General features: G+C 37.9%; 1 protein-coding gene across 3 annotated transcripts in view; it reads left to right on the top strand.

Annotated features, from left to right (window-relative positions):
- The window catches only part of ARHGEF26 (Rho guanine nucleotide exchange factor 26), a 141,574-nt gene that overhangs the window by 25,883 nt on the left and 91,445 nt on the right, over positions 1–24,246 (top strand). For all 3 annotated transcript variants that reach the window (XM_015092586.3, XM_004003236.5, XM_042235375.2), the window contains 2 exons: positions 2,543–2,599; positions 5,834–5,994. In XM_015092586.3, coding sequence (XP_014948072.3) covers positions 2,543–2,599; positions 5,834–5,994 — 218 coding nt within the window. The remainder of the gene's footprint in view (positions 1–2,542; positions 2,600–5,833; positions 5,995–24,246) is intronic.

Below are 24,246 nucleotides of genomic sequence, written 5' to 3'. Positions count from 1 at the left end.
ATGTGCAGTGACAACAAACATATGGAGACTTGGTGCAGACCTGGCATTAGAAGGGATCATCATTAGTGACAGTCACCCAACCTTAGAAATAAGGTGCCTTCATGGAAAACTGGGGGTCCCCTGTCTCTGATAATATCATGATTAAGAGCGGGACCCCTTGAGTTGGTATACCTGGATGAGGATCCTGGCCTTCCTATCTGTTAGCTATGTGATCTGGAATCCTAAGTCTTAGTTGTTATTGTTGTCTGTGAAATGGGCATAAGAATAGTATTGGCTTTTTAGAGTTTTTCTGAGGATTCAGTGATCACAGGGATATAAAATACTTGGCATATTTCCTGGCAGTCAGTAAATGATTGTTGATTTTACTATTGACTTAGGACTCTTTCTACTCTATTGTACTACTCTCTATAATCTTTTCTAACAACCAGATTGAAGGCAGTAACATAAGTTGTCTTTATTTCCCTGACCCCACCATGTAAAGAACTGTATACCAGCGGTCTTCACACTGAGGTACACATCACATGCCTGCATTCAGCAAGACCAGGCGAGGTAGGCAGGAACAGTTTTAAGGGGACCATTTTCCAGATCCTCAATTCCTAGGCATTCTTTCTCTAAAACTGAGAGTGTATCTGCAGTTAGTGTTACACCAGATTTTGTTCTCCAGTTTTCAGTTTTCACAGTTACCCCTTTTGCCATTTTTCTAAAGAAAGCCCATCTCAGATCTTACTTTGGCGTTTGGTGCCCCGTGTCAGCATGTTAAATCACAGCACAAAATAAAATGGGTCAATTTGAAATATTGGTTTCAGCAAAACCTCCTTTAATGAAGCCACCATATACCCCTACCCTGTATCACTCAGAGTTGCATTCTTGGTAAAATTTTACTTTTAGTGCTTAATGCATTGAAATTGGCAGTAATTGCATCATTTTGATTATGGATTATTAATGGTGTTTGTAGTGATTATACAATCCAGAAGAGTCTTTATACTTAAAGCTCATCGATCACAAGAAATTTTAGAAAATTAAATGTAAAAACCTATGCCCTAAATATGCTAGAGTGACTAATTAAATACTCTGACACAGCATTATATCAGGAAATTTGGAGGGAAAATGGACAGAAATGGGTTTTCAAAAGAGAAAGAAGAATAATGTAAAATCCTCTTATGTTTTAAGTGGATGATGGTGGATATTGTCATGATGGTTTTTATATTCCACTGCTGCTGCTGTCGCTTCAGTTGTGTCTGAACTCTGTGCGACCCCATAGACGGCAGCCCACCAGGCTCCGCTGTCCCTGGGATTCTCCAGGCAAGAACACTGGAGTGGGTTGCCATTTCCCTCTCCAGTGCATGAAAGTGAAAAGAGAAAGTGAAGTTGCTCAGTTGTGTCCGACTCTTCGCGACCCATTTAAAAGAATATGATAGCACATGGTTAAAATGTCTAGATTTACAATTAAGAGGAAGATATGTCTTTAAGATTCTTTAAATTTTGGGTGAAAATTTGAAATGTCAACATAAAATGGGTCTAAAGGGAAGATGGTTTTTTAGCTTTTTTAGGAAGTAGATAGCAGAAAGTTTGGAGACCTCTGTTACATTTTATTGCTATTGCTTTTTCACACAAGGGGAGGACATTCGTCTTTTTTGCTGCTCTTCTGTTAAGTGCAAGATCTAATTGGTTGGTCTTGTGTGCATGCCTTACTTTTCGTTAAACTCTAACTGAAAAACATGAATGTCTTTCATGTGCTGGACTCAGGGCCAGGTATATTAGAACAGACTCCAGGTCCTGCCTTCATGGGGTTCATAATTCAACCTCTGTTCTGAGTTAGAGACTGAATTTTGGTAGGAACTGCAGCGATCAAGTAGAAATGTGTAACAGTTGCGATAAGGACTTCGGAATTCAACTAGGGACACAACTGCATTATTCCAAGTATGGTACTGGCATTCTTGGCTCTTGCAGGTACTCTTGCTTCATCAAAGAATATCAGATTAACATCCTTATTTGTCAAAATTAAATATGCCCCAAAACCTGTTGAAATTGGGCCAAGAGGACTGTGTTTTCTTGTTTGGGTTTTTGTAAAGAGCATTGGTGTTCCGTTGAGTCTCTGTTTTCACAGAGTGTTCACATGGTGTTAAAATTACACTTTCAATGTAATAAGGATACCGTATCACTGACCAGGGTTTCTAAGCAGTAAACTCTTACTTAGGGTGGTAGCTTTCTTTCTTTTATTTTTTATTATCAGGGACTTCTTCACTTATGAATTGGGAGATTAATTTCGTAATTATTTTAGGAATAGCCAGAACTAAGACCAGAACAAATTAACTCAAATGCGTTGGGTAGGGTTCTAGACACTTTTCATTCCTTTAATGTTGTACTATGCTAATTTATTAATGTGATTAAATGTCATCTGAGGGATATGAGACTCAATATGTACTGAATCCAGCATTTTGCAGTTAATTCAAATTTGAAGGGCATAGAATTATGCCTTACATAATAAAGAAGTTGTTTATGAAAGTAAGCGAGCTCAACTTTATTTTGCTTTTTGTTCTAGGTGAAAAGAAATGGATTATCTCAGACAGTTAGCCAGGAGGAAAGAAAGCGACAAGAGGTATTTTTTTTTTTTTTCGAAATTTTATTAGTTGATTTGGCTGTGCTGGATCTTAGTTGCAGCTTGTGGGATCTAGTTCCCTAACCAGGAACTGAACCCGAGTCCCCTGCATTGGGAGCACAGAGTCTTACTGGACCACCAGGGAAGTTCCGAAAGGTGTATTTTCTACCAAGCAGATTCTTTAGGATTCTCAGGGGTGCTTGTTTTGTTGAGCATTTTCCTCTGACAGCATATTCATTTTCTTTTCTTTTTCTTACAAAAAGGTTATGTGATTATTGTCAAATAAAATTACATATAAGCTCCCAGAAAAGAAAATTTAAAATATCCCAGTGACATTTTAATTTAACAAAGCACCTAGTCCCTAGTGGTTCAGACTGTAAAGAATCTGCCTGCAATGCAGGAGACCCAGTTTCAATCGCTGGGTCAAGAAGATCCCCTGGAGAAACCCACTCCAGTATTCTTTCCTAGAAAGTCCCATGAACAGAGGACCCTGCAGTCCATGGGATTGCAAAAAGTTGGACATGACTGAGCAATTAAGCAAACAAAAACTAAAAACAAAATGTCATTTTAACTTAACAAAGCACCTAGTCCAGGTATAATATTTACATTGGAAGAAATATGTTGAAAAATGGAAAAGACATTGATTAGATTCTGGAACTGAAAAAGGATGATAGCGGAAAAACTCTGAACCCTCTTTGCAAGATTTCTAGAAATCTAAAATTATACCAAAACACGTTTGCTTAATAAAAAATAGAACAGATAGCAATAGTTTCATAACTTGAAATTTAGTAAATGCAGCTTAAGAAAATTGCTCATTGTAATAATATTTTGAAGTTCTCAAAGCACTTTCATTTTGACTTATGCATATGGGTTTGGAGATAAATAAGCTTAGGCATATATATGCATATAAATAAATTCCATAGAGGATATGAAATACCCCTTTCTTATTTCATTGGCTTGCAATTACACAAAAATATAAGGGTGAATTATAGGACTATTTTTAAAAAAATCAGAATAACTATAACATTGCTGTATACATCACAGAGAATTTTAAAAATTATTACATTTATAATTTTTCTAATTTTTATAAAGAAAATATGACTTTCAATAAAATAGAAGTCTTACATTCTCCTCCTTTCATTCCTTTCCTCTCCTCCCTAGAGACAACTATAATTATGAACCTATGTGTATCCATCTGTTCACATATTACATCGATTTATGTACATATGTTTGTGTGTGCCTGTTAAGATGTAGATAGATGATATGATTCTGAACATATGTTTTGGTTGACTGCTTTTTACATTTAACATTGTTTTTAAAATTTATCCATGTAAAGACATATTAACCTAGGTCGTTTATTCAAACTACTATATAGTATTCCATTCTATAAATACTTCTAAATATGTTTTCCTAATGATAGACAGTAGGCGGTTTTTTTTTTTTACTATTAACATTGTGGCATAAACAGCTCAAGAGCTTCTCCAGGGTCCTGATCCTATTAGAATATTTCTTTTCTTTTAAATCTATTCCATTTCCCTTACATTTTGAGAATATTTATTCAGATTTGTGATATAAAAATGTAATGATAGCAGCAAATCTATGATTTATTTCTATTCTTATACTGATATTTAACAGATCTAATGTGATTTGCCTTTAAGTAGTTGATGTTTCTAATGCAGGATGTTTTAAGTTATTACATTAAATGTATTATATTAAACTACCACATACTCATCTTTTCCTGTGATCTATTCTGTATAGTTTATCATATCATTTTGTTTGAATCTTCACATTTTGGATTTGATTACAAAAGCCTCTACTTTGAAATGTTTTTAATCATTCCAAGGCACCATATCCATCAACAACCTGAAATCCACTATTTTTGGTCAGGAAGAGTGAACTTTCTTTAGTCTGTATTACATTTCCTGGGGATAATTTTATTAATTGAATTGAATTACACAAGATACAAGTTAAATGAAACTCTTATTAACGTCCTTGTCTTTACATCTAATGACATAATCATTAGATGGTTATATCACTTAAAGTCCCTGGAACACAACCAAGGTTCGATCAGCACGTTGAAGTAAGACTTACCTACCTGATTATGGATGCTAGGAACAGAGGTGAACAATGAGATTAGCACCACTAACCTGATTCAGAGTATTACAGAGGACGGCCCGCCCACCGGCAGCGGGGCGTCCACCTGCCTGTGCCTGCCTGCTCCCACCTGACCTCAGCTGGGGCACTAGTTCTTATAAGGAGACTCTTCTGGGTCCCTCTGGGCCGGGCCCTAAGGGGAGGAGCCCTGGAGGTCAAGGTGATGGTGGCTCTGTTATTAGGGAAGATCTCCAGGCAGGAAGGGAATCGCAAGCCCGCAAGGATGTTCACCACCCCTCCCTGAGGAGGAATTCTCTCTGCCTGGCCATTCTAGGAGAATCTGATTTTGTTAAGGCTCGAGATGAATTCCTTACAGAGGGCGTTGGTATCTCTCTACATATGTGGGTTGGCTTTTCATCGTTAATGAAGGCTTATCAGGTGAACCACCGCTGTGTGCCTGACACCAAGAGTTTCTGCTGAGGGTCCTTCACTCCTTCTTGAGACACTGAAGAGAGGAGAAAGGGTGGCTTATTGGACAGAATTACTTTCAATTGTATGAGTTTATATAAAAGAATTCCTGTGGCTGATAAGAACCTTTTGAGGGTAGGTCCAGTCATGCTCTTTAATACACCCAGAATATTTGCTCATATTAACTACAAATTAGTTGAATTAAAACACAGGGAGAGAAAGGACCCACAGGGGTGGGAAGAAACGGATTTGTGAGAAATTGTCTCTGGATCCCAAGGGAGGTCCATAAATCTTCACTGTCCCAGAACAGCATGCTTTGAAATCAGGGCTGGAGGAGATGACCCCAAAGGTTAATGAATGTCACCCTAAGGTTTTACGACCTGCCCTAGCTTCCTCCCAGAGATTCTGCCCTCTGGCAAAACATGACCTCAGGATGCCAAGTGCCTTCATTTTTTCCTATTTACACTCTAGCCAGTGACTCTGCTTCTCAAAATATGGGTGTATGTGCCTTATATATAAGACAGTAGTTTGGTAATGTACTTTTTTTTTTTTTTATACTTACAGCTTTGCATTTTTAAAGATACTCTTATTCTTATAGCAGAATTATGACAGCTCAATTTAAATTCTTTAATTGAAAGAATTAACAACTCATTTCCTCTTCCTCCTCATCAGGCTATTTTTGAAGTCATATCCTCTGAACATTCATACTTACTCAGTTTGGAGATCTTGATACGAATGTTTAAAAATTCTAAAGCACTGAGTGATACGATGACCAAAACCGAGAGTCACCATCTTTTCTCCAATATTACAGATGTCTGTGAGGCAAGCAAAAAGTAAGTTCACTTTCATTTGCCTTTAGATATTCCTTACTAACAAACATCTGGGTTCTCTAAAAAGGAGAGGTGTGAAGCCTCTCATTTGTTCAATTGGCTTTTATCTTTGTCCCTTGAAGTAAATTTTAAAGTCTGTTTCAAATTGCTGATGTGTAAATAGATGCTAAGTGTGTAGTAAATCGACACAGCAGACGTTTTTATCTGAGGTCTCCATATTCCTTGTTTTTCTCCCTATTTTATCCCTTTTATTTTTCCTTTTTAATTATGCCAGTAATATAACAACATTTAGTTGGAAAAGAAAAAAGTAACTCATGATCATAACATTTAAATACAAAAATTACTTGTTTACATTTTCACACTCTTGCTTTGTTAAGATAGGTATATATTATTTTTAAAGTGCAATCATAGTGTCCATAATGATTTCTGTAGGCTTGCCCTATTTCACTTTCCATAAGCACTGTTAGAAGAACTTTCATTATTATTATATTTTTAATGAGGGCGGGAAGCTCAGTTTGTACCTCAGTTGGGAACTCTTCTGTCCTGAGGAACTACATAGCTGTTCTGGAGCCTTGTGCAGTGGTGTACTAAATTGAGCTGTGCAAAGTTGTTGTTTTGGGTGGTCAAAATGGTTTGAATATTGACAATTTTTTATTTGAGTCAAAGGTGGGTTTATCATTCAACTTGTGAAGCTTAAGCTTTAAGTCTGCTTACTTTGCAAGGGCATCTTTTAAATATTTGCTATAGTGCCTGATTTCTTCTTAGAGGGCCTCCAAAGTGTATAGGCTTCAGGGCCCACAAAGGCTGGACCTGCCACAAGGACTTGGATACCCTTGGTGAATCTGGACGTTGTTCATTTGTTCACTGAACGTTGTTCACTTTAGGGCAGAGCCAGGTAGGCAGTGATGGGAATGTGAATGTATTCCTGGCTCCGTCTCTGTGTGCAGGCATACTAGATTTTCCTTTTGAACCGCAAGATTGAACGTTGCGTGATGAACAGGTTAGTGTGTGAGTTTGGGCTACTGCAGAGATGGGATTCATGGTCAGATCAGTGAGAGCTCCTAGTATTTTATGCTAGTTACACAACTTCTGAAGCCAGATTCTGCCACAAGAAAAGATCTTGGCAATCTTGTGTCTGACATGGATACTTAAAAATTCATGTTCAGAGGACCTGTTGAACCTTAGAGAAGAAAGTGTGTGTGGTGATATGCACTGCAGCTTGAAAAGTCCTCTTTTAGAACCTGAGTCGTTGCTTTTGTTCAGCCCATTCATTGCTTTTTTGGGGAGCACCATTCTTGCCCATTTTGTTAAGAGAAATGAAAAATCTTTCTCCTTTTAGTGAAGAGACCAAAACAAGAGCCTTAGATGGTATGTCCTGGTTAGACAGGTGTTCAGATTTCAAAATGAGTCTCTTTCATTTTAACTTGTACTTTGGTTTAACTATGACAATAAATCTCTATATTAGTTATATTGCTACACAGAATTATTACTGTTTTGATAACTATAACATGTAAGATATGATTTTAATTAGAATTTATTTTCTGAAAACCACAGTGCACATTTTTAGTCCTCTTTGGAACAGCAGTTCTTGAACGGAGGATGTTTTGGGTCCTAGAATCTTTGGACCTCGATAGCATTGCTCGTGTATCAGAGCATGATTTAGAAAGAGCCTGGGCCCCAGCAGGTAGTAGGTTAGGCTTGACAAGGTTTCTAAACCTCTCCAACTTAGCTATAAAATGGAGATTAAAAAAATGCATTATTGGTTAACCCTGAAATAAGTCATTTCATTTCAGTTATAGATGAACATTTTATTGTTTTAATTTCCCTGACAAAATTTAAATCTCTTATGATTTTATCTAAATGTTTTCATTTTGATAGTAACATAATTAAGAGGCTATTCTGGACATTTTTTGTCTATTTTTAATTTTTAAAACAAAAACATCTCAACCTCCATTAAATGATAAAACAGAAGCATCTTTATCCTTTACATTTTTTTTCCTGTTTTTATTTGAAATGCAGTGTTTTAGTTTGGAGAGATGCCTACCTGTGTAATTTAATCTCTTGTTATATTTCAACTAAGAATGATTAGCTTCTACATGGTAATCCTATGTCTGTATCATAATAACTTACAAAAGTTTATTTAAGTTTGAAACACTCATTTTAGATAGTGGTTTTTTTAAAATTTATTTTTATTTTTTTATCTGGCTGTGCTGAGTCCCTGGTGGCTCAAATGGTAAAACATATGCCTGCAATGTGGGAGACTTGGGTTCTATCCCTGGTTTGAGAAGATCCCCTGGACAAGGAAATGGCAGCCCACTCCAGTACTCTTGCCCAGAAAATTCCATGGATGGAGGAGCCTGGTAGGCTACAGTCCATGGGATTGCAAGGAGTCGGACAGGACTGAGCAACTTCACTTGTGCTGAGTCTTAGTTGTGGCGTATGGGATCTTCAGTTGCAGCATGAGAACTCTTGTTCCCTGACCAGGGACTGAATGTGGGCCCCCTGCACTGGGAATGCAGAATTGTAGCCACTGGACCCACCAAGGAAGTCTTAAATATGGCCTTTTTAAAATTCAAAGTGCTCAGAAGATTTACAAAACCTATTTCATTATGTAATGCCTGCTTGTTGAATTTTCAGAGTTTGGGCTCCAAAAGTGACTCTCAGTGTGCTACCCATGAAAGAGTTTCCAGTCTTAAGAAATCATAAAATTTTCATTTTTTTCCTTAACTAAACTTATGAACAATGTCTAAACTGATTACTGATCGTGTGGCATTATTTAAGGGTGGCATAGTCAAGACTGTCTTCATTGCTTTACTTTTTACCTAATGGAAAATTGTTGCTCTAGGTGATGGGATATTTAGTGGAGGCTAAGATCACGGCATGTGCAGCATTTGACTCAGTAGTGTAATGTCTGGTCCTCCTCATAATTGCTTGAGTTCTTCACTGTTTGCCAGTAAGTGTCACCAAGAAGCCCTTCTGTGTAAGATGACATTATATGAAAACATTCTGACTCTGGGTGTATGCATTTGTCGTGGCTATTCCTACTGAATTTTCTATATAAAGAATTGTTCATTTCAGTCAATATACATGGAGCCTCTTATTCTGCCAGATGCCTGGGTTCTAGAGCGTTTTGGCTAGAAAGCATCTGCCCTGTGGCTCTTGGTCCTCACTGGTCAGTGGTTGCCAGTGGAGCTTCCCCAGTGTGTGTGCAGAGGCATCCTAGACTAGGGTGCGTCCCCCAGTTGGGCAGATTTAGGTCAAGCTAAAGTCTGTGGGCCTAGAGCCCCTGGTGAGAATCAGAAGCAAGGATGAGACAAGATGCTGAAGGCTTTTGTGTTCCTCCTGAGCATCTTTTCTATTTCCTGAAGGCTGGGTGGGCACAATGAGCAGTTAAGTTGGGAAGTGAACTGGTGACCTGGGAGATGGTAGTGGTACAGTGTTTACATTAGAGAGGAGGTGAAGATGGTAAAAATTTTGGGGCCATTGCTAAACACAGCCAGAGATGATGGGAATCTCATAGCAGTCCTAAGAGGAAGGACTTGAGGGATATTTAGAACTTACAATTCTAAGGACTTGTCAAGAAAGAGGAAGAGCTTTGTTTGCCTCCCAGTTTCTGCCTCGTTGACCTTGAATGATGGTTTTATTAGCCAGGGTGTAAGAAAAGCAGGTTGGGGCTTATTGAGGGAGATAAGGGAATTCAGTTTGGGGCAAGCTCAAAATAACTGTGGAGCATGAAGGGAAGATGTCTAGTTGAAAGGAGAAAAAGATTAGAAATCCAGGAAAATCTTGACACAAGATGTAGATTTGAGTTGTGTACGTTCTTGGCACTGTGGGTTTAAATGAGATACTAGAGCTTGCAGCACTGGTTTTGAAATGGTGGTGCTCCTTGTGTTTGTCTCCTTGGGGCATTCAGAATGTATTTTTGCTTGCTCCAGTGACCTTGGGACTGTACTGGCATTAGTAGATGGGGGCTGAAAGTGCCAGACGTGTTGGTAGGACTGCCCCCAGACAAGCGTGAATTGTCCCCCCCAAATGCTAGTTGTGTCCTCCTTGAGAAGCATATCTAGTCAAGGCTGTGGTTTTTCCAGTAGTCATGCATGGATGTGAGAGTTGGACTGTGAAGAAGGCTGAGCGCCGAAGAATTGATGCTTTTGAACTGTGGTGTTGGAGAAGACTCTTGAGAGTCCCTTGGACTGCAAGGAGATCCAACCAGTCCATTCTGAAGGAGATCAACCCTGGGATTTCTTTGGAAGGACTGATGCTAAAGCTGAAAGTGCAGTACTTTGGCCACCTCATGCGAAGAGTTGACTCATTTGAAAAGACTGTGATGTTGGGAGGGATTGGGGGCAGGAGAGGAAGGGGACGACCAAGGATGAGATGGCTGGATGGCATCACTGACTCGATGGACGCGTGTCTGAGTGAACTCCGGGAGTTGGTGATGGACAGGGAGGCCTGGCATGCTGCGATTCATGGGGTCGTAAAGAGTTGGATATAACTGAGCAACTGAACTGAACTGAACTGAGAAGCATGGATAGAGAAAAAGAAAGCCATGGTCAGAATTTCAGCACAGAAACATTTAAGGAACCTGGAGGGTGGGGCAAAATTGAAGCAGATAGGGTAAGAAGCACCATGGACCTTTCTCAAGCCCCTTGACTGTGGAGAACTTGCCCTTCTCTTTAATGCCTACCTGTCGCCCCCTGTGTCGGTGCCATAGGCCAGGCAGCTGTTTGCTTGGTAACCTTCTCTAAGGGCATACACGGGGAGGCAGTTGGAACCCCACTCATCTTGTGTTTGACCCCTCCTACAAAGAGTGTGGCTTCTTTCTTTCTCTTGGGATGATTAGAGCTAAATCCTGTCCCAGTGTGCTCTTGGTCAGTGTTAAGGCAGAGTCTTCGGCCTCCCAGCTGTGAACCTACTGCCTTCCACCTGTGACTGTGCCCATTTCCCTCCGACTTAGACGCAGGAAATCTCCCTGGATTCATGGTCTCTCTGTCTTTTGAGGCCCAAAGATGTCCTAAAACCCTAAACATTCCATGAAAAAAATGTAGTACTAGATGTGTTTTGTTTAGAAATGAATACTTAATTCCTTATTAAACATCACATATAGTATATACTTCGTCTGTTTGTATACATCCTTATCCTCTGGAGAAGGAAATGGCAACCCTCTCCAGTGTTCTGGCCTGGAGAATTCCATGGACAGGAATTCTGGCAGGCTACAGTCCATGGGATTGCAGAGTTGGACACGACTGATCAACTAACACTTTCAACTTTTTTGATTTTTGGGGGGAGGGCGGGTGTTCTGCTTTCGCATATCTGTTCATTTACAATAATGTATAGATAGATGTCATATTAATAGAAAAAGACCAAGCATGATTAATTTACATGAATTGGGGACAGAATATGATCTTAATTCCACTTGTCTTTAAGTTTAAGCTCTATTGATGATAAAAGACTGATACTATCAGAAAAGGAAGTTGCCTTTTGTGTAAGGCTAAATTATTAACCCCAGTGCTATGGGGTTAAGGTCTAAGTAAGGTCTTCTGTATTAAAAAGTTTTCTGCAAAATGAAGACTAGATGAAACTCTCTTTGATTTTTTATAACACAATATGTTTTCAATCTTAATTCTGAGTTTTCATTCTAAATGTCTAGGTTATGCTATTTCTTTTACATTTTTCAATAATAGTATATACTATTATTTGTAACCTATAAAATTATGCTACTAAAGAACTTTGAGACATGCTTGTTTTTCTCGTTCTCATTACAAAGTTAAAACATTGGTATTACTTTGGGAAGTAATTGAAAGCTAAAACTATGCTGACTTCAATTTCTGCCGAGTAAAATAAAAATATCCATCAACGTGCTTCTGTGTCCTGAGGAACTGAATTTGTTCCCAACATATAATGAGCAGCTAATGCCAGATTCTCCAGTTTCTGCTTTGTTTGAAGAAGTAAATTACAGTAATAGTAAACAGACAAAATGAGACTCACCCAGAACTTGCTTCTCCAGGAGATTCTTTTATCTAATTTTAATCAGATTATATTAAAATTAAAATATCATGGAACCCTGGATACTGTTAAATGCATGTTTCAATATTATTTTATAAAATGACTATATTATACAGAAAATGACATTTTACTCAAGTAACAGCACAATGTATCTATATTGTGCCGTGTTTTCTCTGTTTGGAATTAGAATTGTCAACTTGAAGGTATCGATAGTAAACTATCAAAAGTTTTGTGGTATTAATATTAGCATTTTGTCTTTCCTGACTAGTTCATAAAGCTAAATTTTAAAAGAAAAACATATTAAATTTAACTTGGCCAGAGAGTATGGAATTCCTTATGTTGTAGAACCTGTTTAAGTTTTGCCCTGAAGTAATGGCTATTGCCATTGTTTTTCATTAGCAAATGTTCTTTGCTTCCACGATATCCAGTGTAAGTTTACCAATTTTATTTGGTACCAGCTTTACAAAGCTTTTTGGTAACTAAAGCAATTGCTCGATTTCACAGATGTAACAGAAAAACTGTTCTTTCTAAAACCAAACATCTTTAGCTGACATTTGAGACAGTGACATTCAAAAGTTACTTTTATGATGACTTTTTCTCTATTCTGAGATGAATCAACGAAGAAATTAATTTGAAATTCACCTCAAGAACTCTACAGTAATGTGGGTATTTTAGTCCCCATTATTCAGCTTTTACCAATAACCAGTGTCTGAAGTAATAAAGTCATTATTTAAGTATCATTTCAAGTAGAGGCATAAAGACAACAAATATTTATTTTTAAAATTTAATTGCTTTTTGCATGTTGAACGGCATGTAGGATCTTAGTTCTTCAAATGGGAATTGAGCCCCCTTGCAGTGGACGCATGGAGTTTTAACCACTTGACTGGCAGGGAGCCCCCAAATATTTTATTAATAGATCCAGTCCTTTTAGTTAAGACTGAAGAGAAGCAGGGAGGGTATCTAAAGTCTCTGTAAAAGTTAATGGGAGGCAGATGACTGAGTAGCCATGTGCTCTAACATTTATTCGCTTCTGATATCCCATTAAAGATGATGGGATAGTCAATGCACAAAGGCACAAAAGCTTTTAAAAAATTAAACAAAACCAAGAAAGAGATATAAGCAATGAATGGTATTTTGAAACCTAAAAAAATCATGAAGACTCCCAGTGATTACTTCAGGTAATCTGAGAAAGTTTAAATTGGTAGTTAAGAAAGCCAAGAAGGAACCAGATTTAAACCCAGCACCTCTGGAAGGTACAGGAATTGATGAAGTTGGAGTAACGGGGTGACTATAAACAGGAGTTTTGTCACAGCCTATTTGAGCAGTAGTCAGAGCCCAGATTCCCTTTTTGGCTCCATACCACTGGAGGATACCTCGCTTCAACCCAGCAGTGGGCCAAAGTAGATTAACACTCGATCAAGAGATTGAGGAGACCCTGCCCCAGGTGAGGAAGTGGCCAGCGTATGGGAAACAAGGATATACTGATTGTTGACACCTGAAGGCTTCTGCCCTAACTCTCCTTTTGGAACCCTGGCAACCAGGCATACATGTTACCTTCACCCTATTCTTGTCAAATGGTGACTGGCATTAATCAAGTTAAATAACATGTTATAATTTTCAACTAGAATATTTATATTCAAACTTGTTATTATTATTAAGCTTTGTAGGTGTACAGCACAAATAAAGCCTCAAACTTTAAAGTATATATCCATTTTGGGACTTCACTGGCAGTCCAGCAATTAAGACTCCTGGTTTCCATTGCAGGGGGTATGGGTTTGATCCCTGGGGAACTAAGATCCTATATGTCTTGTGGCACAGCCAAAATGTAAAAAAATAAATTATATATATATATAGCCATTTCAGTAATATGTTAGGCAAGTACTTATTAACTCTAAATCTTAAGTGTTTCCTGATGTCTAGTGGGGATAATAGTATTTCTAACCTCCTTGGATTGGTATAGAATTAAATGGGATAATACATATAGAGGGGTTAGTTCAACACTTGGTAAGCTCTCAAATAGCAATGGTTTTGTTGATACTGTCATTTTGATCATCTAATCTGGTAATCTGAAATATCTCTAGATTTTGTATTTATTGACTTTGGTATATATTGTACGTCCTCTCTGTATTAGCCTCTGATGGCATTGGTCTAGGACTAGGTTAAAGAACAGGTCTCGTTATGGAAAGACTCTTGGGCAATGGTGTGCATGTTTATAATTCAAGACAGTTGTGGCGAGCTTTGCAACATGTAGTGATCATCTTTATTTTGACATTGAATGATTTCAAAATAAATGGATTCTTCCCTAATCATAAAGTGTATTAATCATGACTTAGGATTAAAAGCTGAGCTATTTGCTTCTTCCCAGACTGGTGTTTGCTTGTGTGTAGTACATTCCTTGGACCAGGGCTTCAAAACAGGCCTTGACATGCTCCAGCTGCCAACCAGTCTGTTCTCCTGGTTATTTTTTGCAGACATTTGGGCCATTATGTACTTTTTTGCCTTTTTGCATTGCTTTTGCAAGCCCCAGGAGTCTGTGGATTCTGAGTTGTCACATGGAGATTTAAATTTGGCTAACGATCCTGGTTGGGACAGACGAAAGTGTTACCAAGCTTAGTCACTAGCAGTTATCAATCTTAAACTAGGGTAGAACTTTGTGGAAAAAGAAACAATGGCTGGATTTTAGTTGCCGTATTTCATCTGCACTGCATTTGCAACTGTGGATTTTGAACCATTACATGGATTTTTGACTTTGCGAGTTGTAAGTTAAACAAGCACAGGACCACACAGTTTTTCTGGCTGATGGAAAATATTTTAATGTAAACTTTGTGATTTAGCCAAGTTAAATCTAGCACTTGATTTAAGAACAAGGAAGATGGTTGATGAATTATGTTTCAAAAGCAAGCTCTTTCAAGCTTTCTGATTGCTTATTTATTGTGGGATCTTGCCTCTAATTGTTGTGCATTACTCTTCAGCCTCTGGGCATCAATTTTGTGGTTTTCCAACAATTCTTGTTTTATCTGATTTAATCCTTTAGAGTGTCCTGTGAGGCACCATCATTTCCCTTTTGCAGGTGAGGAGACTGAGACCCTAATTACTTTTATGAAAATTTAAGATCATTTACTTAAATGAAATTGAAACTCATAGTGAGTTTTTTCTTTCTCCAGAATGCATTCTCCTAGACCACGTTTGCAAAATTATACATATTCTAAATATGTTTAAGATTTCAGCCCAAAGAACTAAATTTCACTTTAGGCTTCTGCTAAGGATTACTCCTCTGGAAAAATATTAAGATTTGCTCTTTTTGATATATATCACCTATGAAACTAGTCATGGAGAATGATTAGACACATTTTCGATCTGAATGTCTTTGACCCCTTAGAATGTGGATATCTTAAAAGCAAAGAGCATCTAGTTTTCTGACACAGCTCTGAGGCATGTCATAGACGTCACTGGCTTGTCATTTCCCTGTGGATAGCGTTCTGTAAGTGAGGGGTATTTTCCAGTATCTTTATCATAAGCAGTCTCTGAATGTGTCTCTATGGTTGAAATGTTGCAATATTCTCTAGAAATAAGCCAGTTTATTACAGAAGTGCCCTACATAGTTGCTATCTCATCAGATGCCCTAACATTCAACAGTACAGTAAAATTAAAAAGACATCCAAATTGCTTATAGTAAACTCCAAGGAAGAAAAGAAAATGCTTATTTGGGAAATGCTGTCTGAATTCAGATCATATTCTTCTGCTTCTTTGAAAAACTGTTTCCAAAATAAACTTTCATAAAAAATGAGTTTGCAAGTCTTTCTTAGGACTTAAATGAAAGAATTCTTTATCCTTTAGTTAGTTATGTAAATACAGAGAAACCCCATGGTAAAATGTTTTAACTTTTGAAAATGTCAACTTTGTGTAAAAGCTGTGAAAATATGGTTTTATTAAAAAAATTCTGAAATCACTTTCCATAATTAGGAATACAGGTGAACACAGTTTTAAATATTAATTCAGTATATTATTACCATACTCTGAGTCTAACTTTTTAAGGATGTGGATTAAATCACAATCAAGCCTGGTGATTTTAGATTTTGCAAGTATATTTGTAGAAAAATACTGTGGAAAATGTGTGTCATGAATGGCATTTGTTAAAGTATTTACCTTATACTTTATCTATAAAGTGTTTTCTTTGGATTTCAAATAGGTTTCAGGAAATGATTTGAACTTGGAAAAAAATCTGGTGGAAAGGCTCCATAGAAATGTCAAGATTGGTTAAGATTGACCTTGTCACTTGTGGGGGATTCAAACAAAAGTCCCTTTGTAGCAAGAAAACTGTCTGTATATCGGGAGTTCATTGGAATTTCTTTTCTAGCAGAGAAGTGATATGAACAACCAGAACAGGATACAATAGTAGTGTTTGTGTTTATCTGCTGAAGTTGTCCTGCCATGTAACTCCTACTTTTCTTCTATCATGTGTCTATTTGATGCGTGACACTTAGTTATGTAGATACTTAGGTATGTATTTGTGTGTGCATGCAAACATCTTTGAAAAATCTGCCAAGAATAAGATGTTTTCCAGGACATCTTTGAAAGTTGTTCTCAACAAGTTGCAATTTTCCTTGCATCTGTCCAGTTCTAAAGAGATCAGAAATGATTAAACTGTGAAATTGTTCTCTTGTATTTCACTAAGTGGCATTAAGTTAAAAAAAACTTTAGGAGAAAATCTGTGGGACACTGTAAAAGCAGTGCTAAGTGCAAAGTTCATGGCAATACAGGCATACCTCAAGAAACAAGAAAAAAGTCAAATAAATAACCTAACTTTACACCTAAAGCAACTCGAAAAGGAAGAAATGAAGAACCCCAGGGTTAGTAGAAGGAAAGAAATCTTAAAAATTAGGGCAGAAATAAATGCAAAAGAAACAAAAGAGACCATAGCAAAAATCAACAAAGCCGAAAGCTGGTTCTTTGAAAGGATAAATAAAAATGACAGACCATTAGTTAGACTCATCAAGAAACAAAGGGAGAAAAATCAAATCAATAAAATTAGAAATGAAAATGGAGAGATCACAACAGACAACACAGAAATACAGAGGATCATAAGAGACTACTATCCGAAATGATATGCCAATAAAATGGACAACATGGAGGATATGGACAAATTCTTAGAAAAGTACAACTTTCCAAAACTGAACCAGGAAGAAGTAGAAAATCTTAACAGACCCATCACAAGCATGGAAATTGAAACGGTAATCAGAAATCTTCCAGCAAACAAAAGCCCAGGTCCAGATGGCTTCACAGCTGAATGCTACCAAAAATTTAGAGAAGAGCTAACACCTATCCTACTCAAACTTTTCCAGAAAATTGCAGAGGAAGGTAAACTTCCAAACTCATTCTATGAGGCCACCATCACCCTAATACCAAAACCTGACAAAGATGCCACAAAAAAAGAAAACTACAGGCCAATATCACTGATGAACATAGATACAAAAATCCTCAACAAAATTCTAGCAATAAGAATCCAACAACACATTAAAAAGATCATACACCATGACCAATTGGGCTTTATCCCAGGGATGCAAGGATTCTTCAATATCTGCAAATCAATCAATGTAATACACCACATTAACAAATTGAACAATAAAAGCCATATGATTATCTCAATAGATGCAGAGAAAGCCTTTGACAAAATTCAACATCCATTTATGATGAAAACTCTCCAGAAAGCAGGAATAGAAGGAACATACCTCAACATAATAAAAGCTATATATGACAAACCCACAGCAAACATTATCCTCAATGGTGAAAAATTGAAAGCATTTCTCCTAAAGTCAGGAACAAGACAAGGGTGCCCACTTTCACCACTACTATTCAACATAGTTTTGGAAGTTTTGGCCACAGCAATCAGAGCAGAAAAAGGTATAAAAGGAATCCAAATTGGAAAAGAAGTAAAACTCTCACTGTTTGCAGATGACATGATCCTCTATATAGAAAACCCTAAAGACTCCACCAGAAAATTTTAGAGCTAATCAATGAATATAGTAAAGTTGCAGGATATAAAATCAACACACAGAAATCCCTTGCATTCCTATACACTAATAATGAGAAAATAGAGAAAAATTAAAGAAACAACTCCATTCACCATTGCAATGAAAAGAATAAAATACTTAGGAATATATCTACCTAAAGAAACAAAAGACCTATATATAGAAAACTATAAAACACTGGTGAAAGAAATCAAAGAGGACACTAATAGGTAGAGACATATACCATGTTCCTGGATCACTAGAATCAATATAGTGAAAATGAGTATACTACCCAAAGCAATCTATAGATTCAGTGCAATCCCTATCAAGCTACCAACGGTATTTTTCACAGAGCTAGAACAAATAATTTCACAATTTGTATGGAAATACAAAAGCCTCAAATAGCCAAAGCAATCTTGAGAAAGAAGAATGGAACTGGAGGAATCAACCTGCCTGACTTCAGGATCTACTACAAAGCCACAGTCATCAAGACCATATTGTACTGGCACAAAGACAGAAACATAGATCAATGGAACAAAATAGAAAGCCCAGAGATAAATCCATGCACCTATGGACACCTTATCTTGGACAAAGGAGGCAAGAATATACAATGGATTAAAGACAATCTCTTTAACAAGTGGTGCTGGGAAAACTGGTCAACCACTTGTAAAAGAATGAAGCTAGAACACTTTCTAACACCATACACAAAAATAAACTCAAAATGGATTAAAGATCTAAACGTAAGACCACAAACAATAAAACTCCTAGAGGAGAACATAGGCAAAACACTCTCCGACACAAATCACAGCAGGATCCTCTATGACCCACCTCCCAGAATACTGGAAATAAAAGCAAAAATAAATGGGACCTAATTAAACTTAAAAGCTTCTGCACAACAAAGGAAAATATAAGCAAGGTGAAAAGACAGCCTTCAGAATGGGAAAAAATAATACCAAATGAAGCAACTGACAAACAACTAATCTCAAAAATATACAAGCAACTCCTGCAGCTCAATTCCAGAAAAATAAATGACCCAATCAAAAAATGGGCCAAAGAACTAAATAGGCATTTCTCCAAAGAAGACATACGGATGGCTAACAAACACATGAAAAGATGCTCAACATCACTCATTATCAGAGAAATGCAAATCAAAACCACAATGAGGTACCACTTCACGCCAGTCAGAATGTCTGCGATCCAAAAGTCTGCAAGCAATAAATGCTGGAGAGGGTGTGGAGAAAAGGGAACTCTCTTACACTGTTGGTGGGAATGCAAACTAGTACAGTCACTATGGAGAACACTGTGGAGATTCCTTAAAAAACTGGAAATAGAACTGCCTTATGACCCAGCAATCCCACTGCTGGGCATACACACCAAGGAAACCAGAATCGAAATAGACACGTATACCCCAATGTTCATCGCAGCACTGTTTATAATAGCCCGGACATGGAAGCAACCTAGATGTCCATCAACAGATGAATGGGTAAGAAAGCTGTGGTACATACACACAGTGGAGTATTACTCAGCTATTAAAAAGAATACATTTGAATCAGTTCTAATGAGGTGGGTGAAACTGGAGCCTATTATACAGAGTGAAGTAAGCCAGAAAGAAAAACACCAGTACAGTATGCTAATGCATATATATGGAATTTAGAAAGATGGTAACAATAACCCTGTATGCGAGACAGCAAAAGAGACACAGATGTATAGAATAGTCTTTTGGACTCTTTGGGAGAGGGAGAGGGTGGGATGATTTGGGAGAATGGTATTGAAACATGTATAATATCATATATGAAATGAATTGCCAGTCCAGGTTCAATGCGTGATACTGGATGCTTGGGGCTGGTGCACTGGGACAACCCAGAGGGATGGTATGGGGAGGGAGGAGGGAGAGGGGTTCAGGATGGGGAACATGTGTATACCTGTGGTGGATTCATGTTGATGTATGGCAAAACCAATACAATATTGTAAAGTAATTAACCTCCAATTAAATAAATTTATATAAAAAAAAACTTCAGGAGGAAGGTTTTTTAAAAACCTATATGATTTAACTACTGTATGTTTAAATTTTGGAGCATCTGAGTTGCTTGAGAATTCATGTTAAATACAGGTTAAGAATTTACCTTGTTTGTGTTTTTGCTGTCCCAGGAGGTCACTTGTGTTGAAATCATTTCTGTTTTAGGCTTTGTTTATCCCTTAATCCCTTTTTCTTTTTTAGTCTTCCTGGCTAATATCCAGTTTACTTCTGCAGAACAGTTTTTGTGATCAGAATGAAATTTTATTAGAGTATCAGAATTTTACCAATTTATTAATACATTTAAAGATCAGAGTATTGTTTTGTTGATACTTCTGAAAGGTAGACTGAGCAATCTGTTTTTTGCTCATGAGGTATCATTTCCAACTTAGCGAGGGAAGTATAGTTCTTTAGACTCCATATACTCTTCCCCTGCATACTGTTGAATACAACAGATTCTTCTGGACTCCTTGAAGACCTTCTGTATTTGGAAACTTCAAACTGGAGGAACTTTGTCTTCCTTTGACTGTTTTATTGCAGAATTTCTTGGCATGAACTTAATCCTCAAGATTGAAGGCGAGTCTTTATTGAACACATTTCTCTTTCCTGAGACCGGAATAAGAAATCCTCCTAATCTTATCCTTAGGAAGATCACTTCATCCCTTTGCATGTCAGCTGCTCCATAAGCAGCAAGCTAATGGTGATGGGAATAACTGAAGAATCACTGAGGTCCTAGTCTGCTGTGAGTCTATTATCACAGCCTCACACTGGAGAATTACTTATTCCTATCAGTGCTTTTTCTACACGGTATATTCTCTGTACAGCATATGAACTCAGGCAGGTTGGTCTCACAGAGGGTGGACTTTGCAAATGGCAGCTTAGGCTCAGAAATCTGACTTCCATTAGAGAGCCTGGTTATAGTAAAAAGGCTTTTGGGGATAGTATGAAAAAATGTACACGTTGCCAGTCTTTTTAATGTGGAAAAGAGAGCCTGGAGGAAGTAGAGATGTGAATAATCCTTTAATATGAGAGTGATATATAGAAACAGTTTTCTGAGAGTGAACATCCAAGCTATGAAAAACAGATGATGCAGGGCTGCCTTTTCCTTCCCCTGGGAACCACTGAACACTGCATTTGGGGAAACGTGGTGCGGCATTTTGATAATCTCAGTGGATATGTTTCTTTCAACAAGCCTAGGATTGAGCAGTAGGCAGAGTTTGACATGATACCTGTTCAACTTGTCTAGAACGTCTGTGGTTCATTTGAAATTTTCTGTGTGCTTTTCCCTTGTGAGCCTTGTATGTCCTTGTCAAGGGCTGGCTTGGTGTTGATTCCCATGGAGGAGGCCACTCTGCTTCCATCCAACAGACAGTGGGTGAGGCATCCCACCCACCACTGCCCAAAATAATACATAAACTAGTGAAAAATTCAAATGTTAAATGAGTGGTTCCACATGAGTTAAGGGATTTATTTTCTTGGGGAGATAGGCATTATTCTGAATATGAGATTTTTATTGAGCATTACATCTTTATTCTTTAATGAAGTATTTTAGAGTTAACTTCTTTAATGTAATTTATAGGGGACCTGCAGTGTACCAGACAATATGCTAGGCACTGGAAGTGCAACAGTGAAGATGGAAGGCAAAAATCTTTGTCCTGGTGATCTGGTGGGATAAATGCACATGGTACAGAAACCTGAGAATAGGATACCCCTCAAAGCAAGACCTTGCAGTGGTGGGGGAACTGGGGAAGTGTTTTTTCCCTAACTCTTAATTACTTGTCTTTCCTTATGCTCCCTCATCATATTAGTCTCCTAAGATTAATGGTCTTTATTTTAATTTTAATTTAGATACAGTTGACATATAACATTAGTTTCAGGTGTACAGTGTAATGATTTGATATTCATATAAACTATTGTGAAGTGATCACAATAAATCTAGTTAACCTCCATCACTGTAAATAGTGATAACATTTTTTTATTGTGATAAAGATGTTTAAGAGCTTCATTCTCAGAAGCTATCAAAAACACAGTAAAATGTTATTAACTATAGTCCCCATGCTGTACTTTGTTAATAGATGGTTTAGGTCAAATATAAGTCAACCTAGTCTCTATATGTAGAAGTCCCACACTAGTCATTTGTTATTATTGATTTTATATTTGCTGGTAACTTTATTAAATGGGCAATTGGGATGTACAGAGTGAAACTTAATCAACATTTCTACAACATCTTAAATTGGTCATTTAACTACAATATGAAGATTTTTATTTGAAGAATAATAGAGCCTGGGTTATGTCTTGGTTCAAAACACTGGACATACTTCTAGCTAGAGTGCATAATTCTTCAATTTCCTTGCTTCTGAATTATTTACAAATCTGGGAGATTTGGACACCTTCAGTTAATCTAGCTTAAGGAAAAGTCATTTATGCTTCAGTTTTACTAAGAACTCCGTTTGTATCATGTCCTTAGGTAACATTTGGTTTTGTTAAAATTTCTCATGATTACTATCTTGTTTTAAAAAATTCAGATAATTTATTTAAAATAGATGGAAATTGTAAAACATGTCAGTCATGTTAGCTTGGCTAAGAGAGAGCTCCCCTGCTGTTAATTTATTCTCTTAGTAAACACTTAGGTACAAGCTCGGTTTACTCCCTTATTTTGTCTTGTGACTGATTACTTCTGTGCAGTTTTGGAATAGAGAGGGAGCTTAGAGTCCATCTATCCCATTCTGGGACCCACAGACTACCTCAGGCCTCACAGCTAAGTAGAATCAGAGCTAAGGCTAGAACCTGGAACTTCTAATTCTTGGCTCATTATTTTACAGGAAAGGATGTTTCATTGTGGTTTTAATAAGTTATATATTGACATGGTGTAAAAGTACAACCATATCCAATGATACCTACTTGTATTCGGAGACACCTGCTCACTCCCTCTCTCTGTCGACCCTGTTACTCTTCACTTCCTATTAATGTATTAGGTGTCTTGTTTCAGCTTCCAGCATTTCTTTATGCAAATTCAGGCAAATACAAATTAGTTCTTACTGTCCCCATACTCTTGCCTGGAAAACCCCATGGATGGAGGAGCCTGGTAGGCTACAATCCATGGGGCTGCTAAGAGTCGGACACGACTGAGCGACTTCACTTTCACTTTTCACTTTCATGCGTTGGAGAAGGAAATGGCAACCCACTCCAGTGTTCTTGCCTGGAGAATCCCAGGGACCGGGGCGTCTGGTGGGCTGCCATCTGTGGGGTCGCACAGAGTTGGACACGACTGAAGCGTGGTGGGCTGCCGTCTGTGGGGTCGCACAGAGTCGGACACGACTGAAGCGACTTAGCAGCAGCAGCAGCAGCAGCAGTGTATATCATCAGTATGCTACATTTTTTTAAAAGGGGGACTGCTGCTGCTGCTGCTAAGTCACTTCAGTCGTGTCCGACTCTGTGCAACCCCATAGACGGCAGCCCACCAGGCTCCCCCGTCCCTGGGATTCTCCAGGCAAGAACACTGGAGTGGGTTGCCATTTCCTTCTCCAATGCATAAAAGTGAAAGTGAAGTTGCTCAGTCGTGTCCGACTCGTAGCGACCCCATGGACTGCAGCCCACCAGACTCCTCCATCCATGGGATTTTCCAGGCAAGAGTACTGGAGTGGGTTGCCATTGCCTTCTCCGGATGATATACACTATTCTGCATCTTTTTTTCCTCTCTCATTGAAGTTTAAATGAAAAGTTTTGAGAAGCCTCTGTACCTACAGATCATATTTCATTTGCTAGTTAGAGCAGGACCATGTTGCTCTGTTTAGCCTGACTCCAGGAAAAAAAAGTGAAAGTATTAGTCACTCAATTGTGTGACTCTTTGTGACCCCATGGACTGTAGCCTGCCATGCTTCTCTGTCCATGGAATTCTGCAGGCCAAGAATACTGGAGTGGGTGCCATTCTGTTCTCCAGAGGATCTTCCTGACCCAGGGATCAAACCCAGGTCTCCTGCATTGCAGGCAGATTATTTATCATCTGAGACACTGGGGAAGCCCCAACCTGAATTCCATAGCACATGACAAATATGGGAACTTAGCTCTATAAAGATTTGGTAGTGAAGAATGATGAGAAATGGAAAATAAAACTCAAGATTGAAAGCTACTGAAATTGCTCTTGTATGACCCAACGAAGAGAAGGTTTGGGGCAGTATTAGTTTACAGTTGAAGAAAGACAGCTCAGAGGGAGGTTAAAGTAAGTTA

Source organism: Ovis aries, chromosome 1, assembly GCF_016772045.2.
Source record: "Ovis aries strain OAR_USU_Benz2616 breed Rambouillet chromosome 1, ARS-UI_Ramb_v3.0, whole genome shotgun sequence".
In the NCBI taxonomy this organism is placed as follows: Eukaryota; Metazoa; Chordata; class Mammalia; order Artiodactyla; family Bovidae; genus Ovis; species Ovis aries.
The sequence above is the reverse complement of the archived record's forward strand: the minus strand, read 5'-3'. Positions and strand labels throughout refer to the sequence as shown.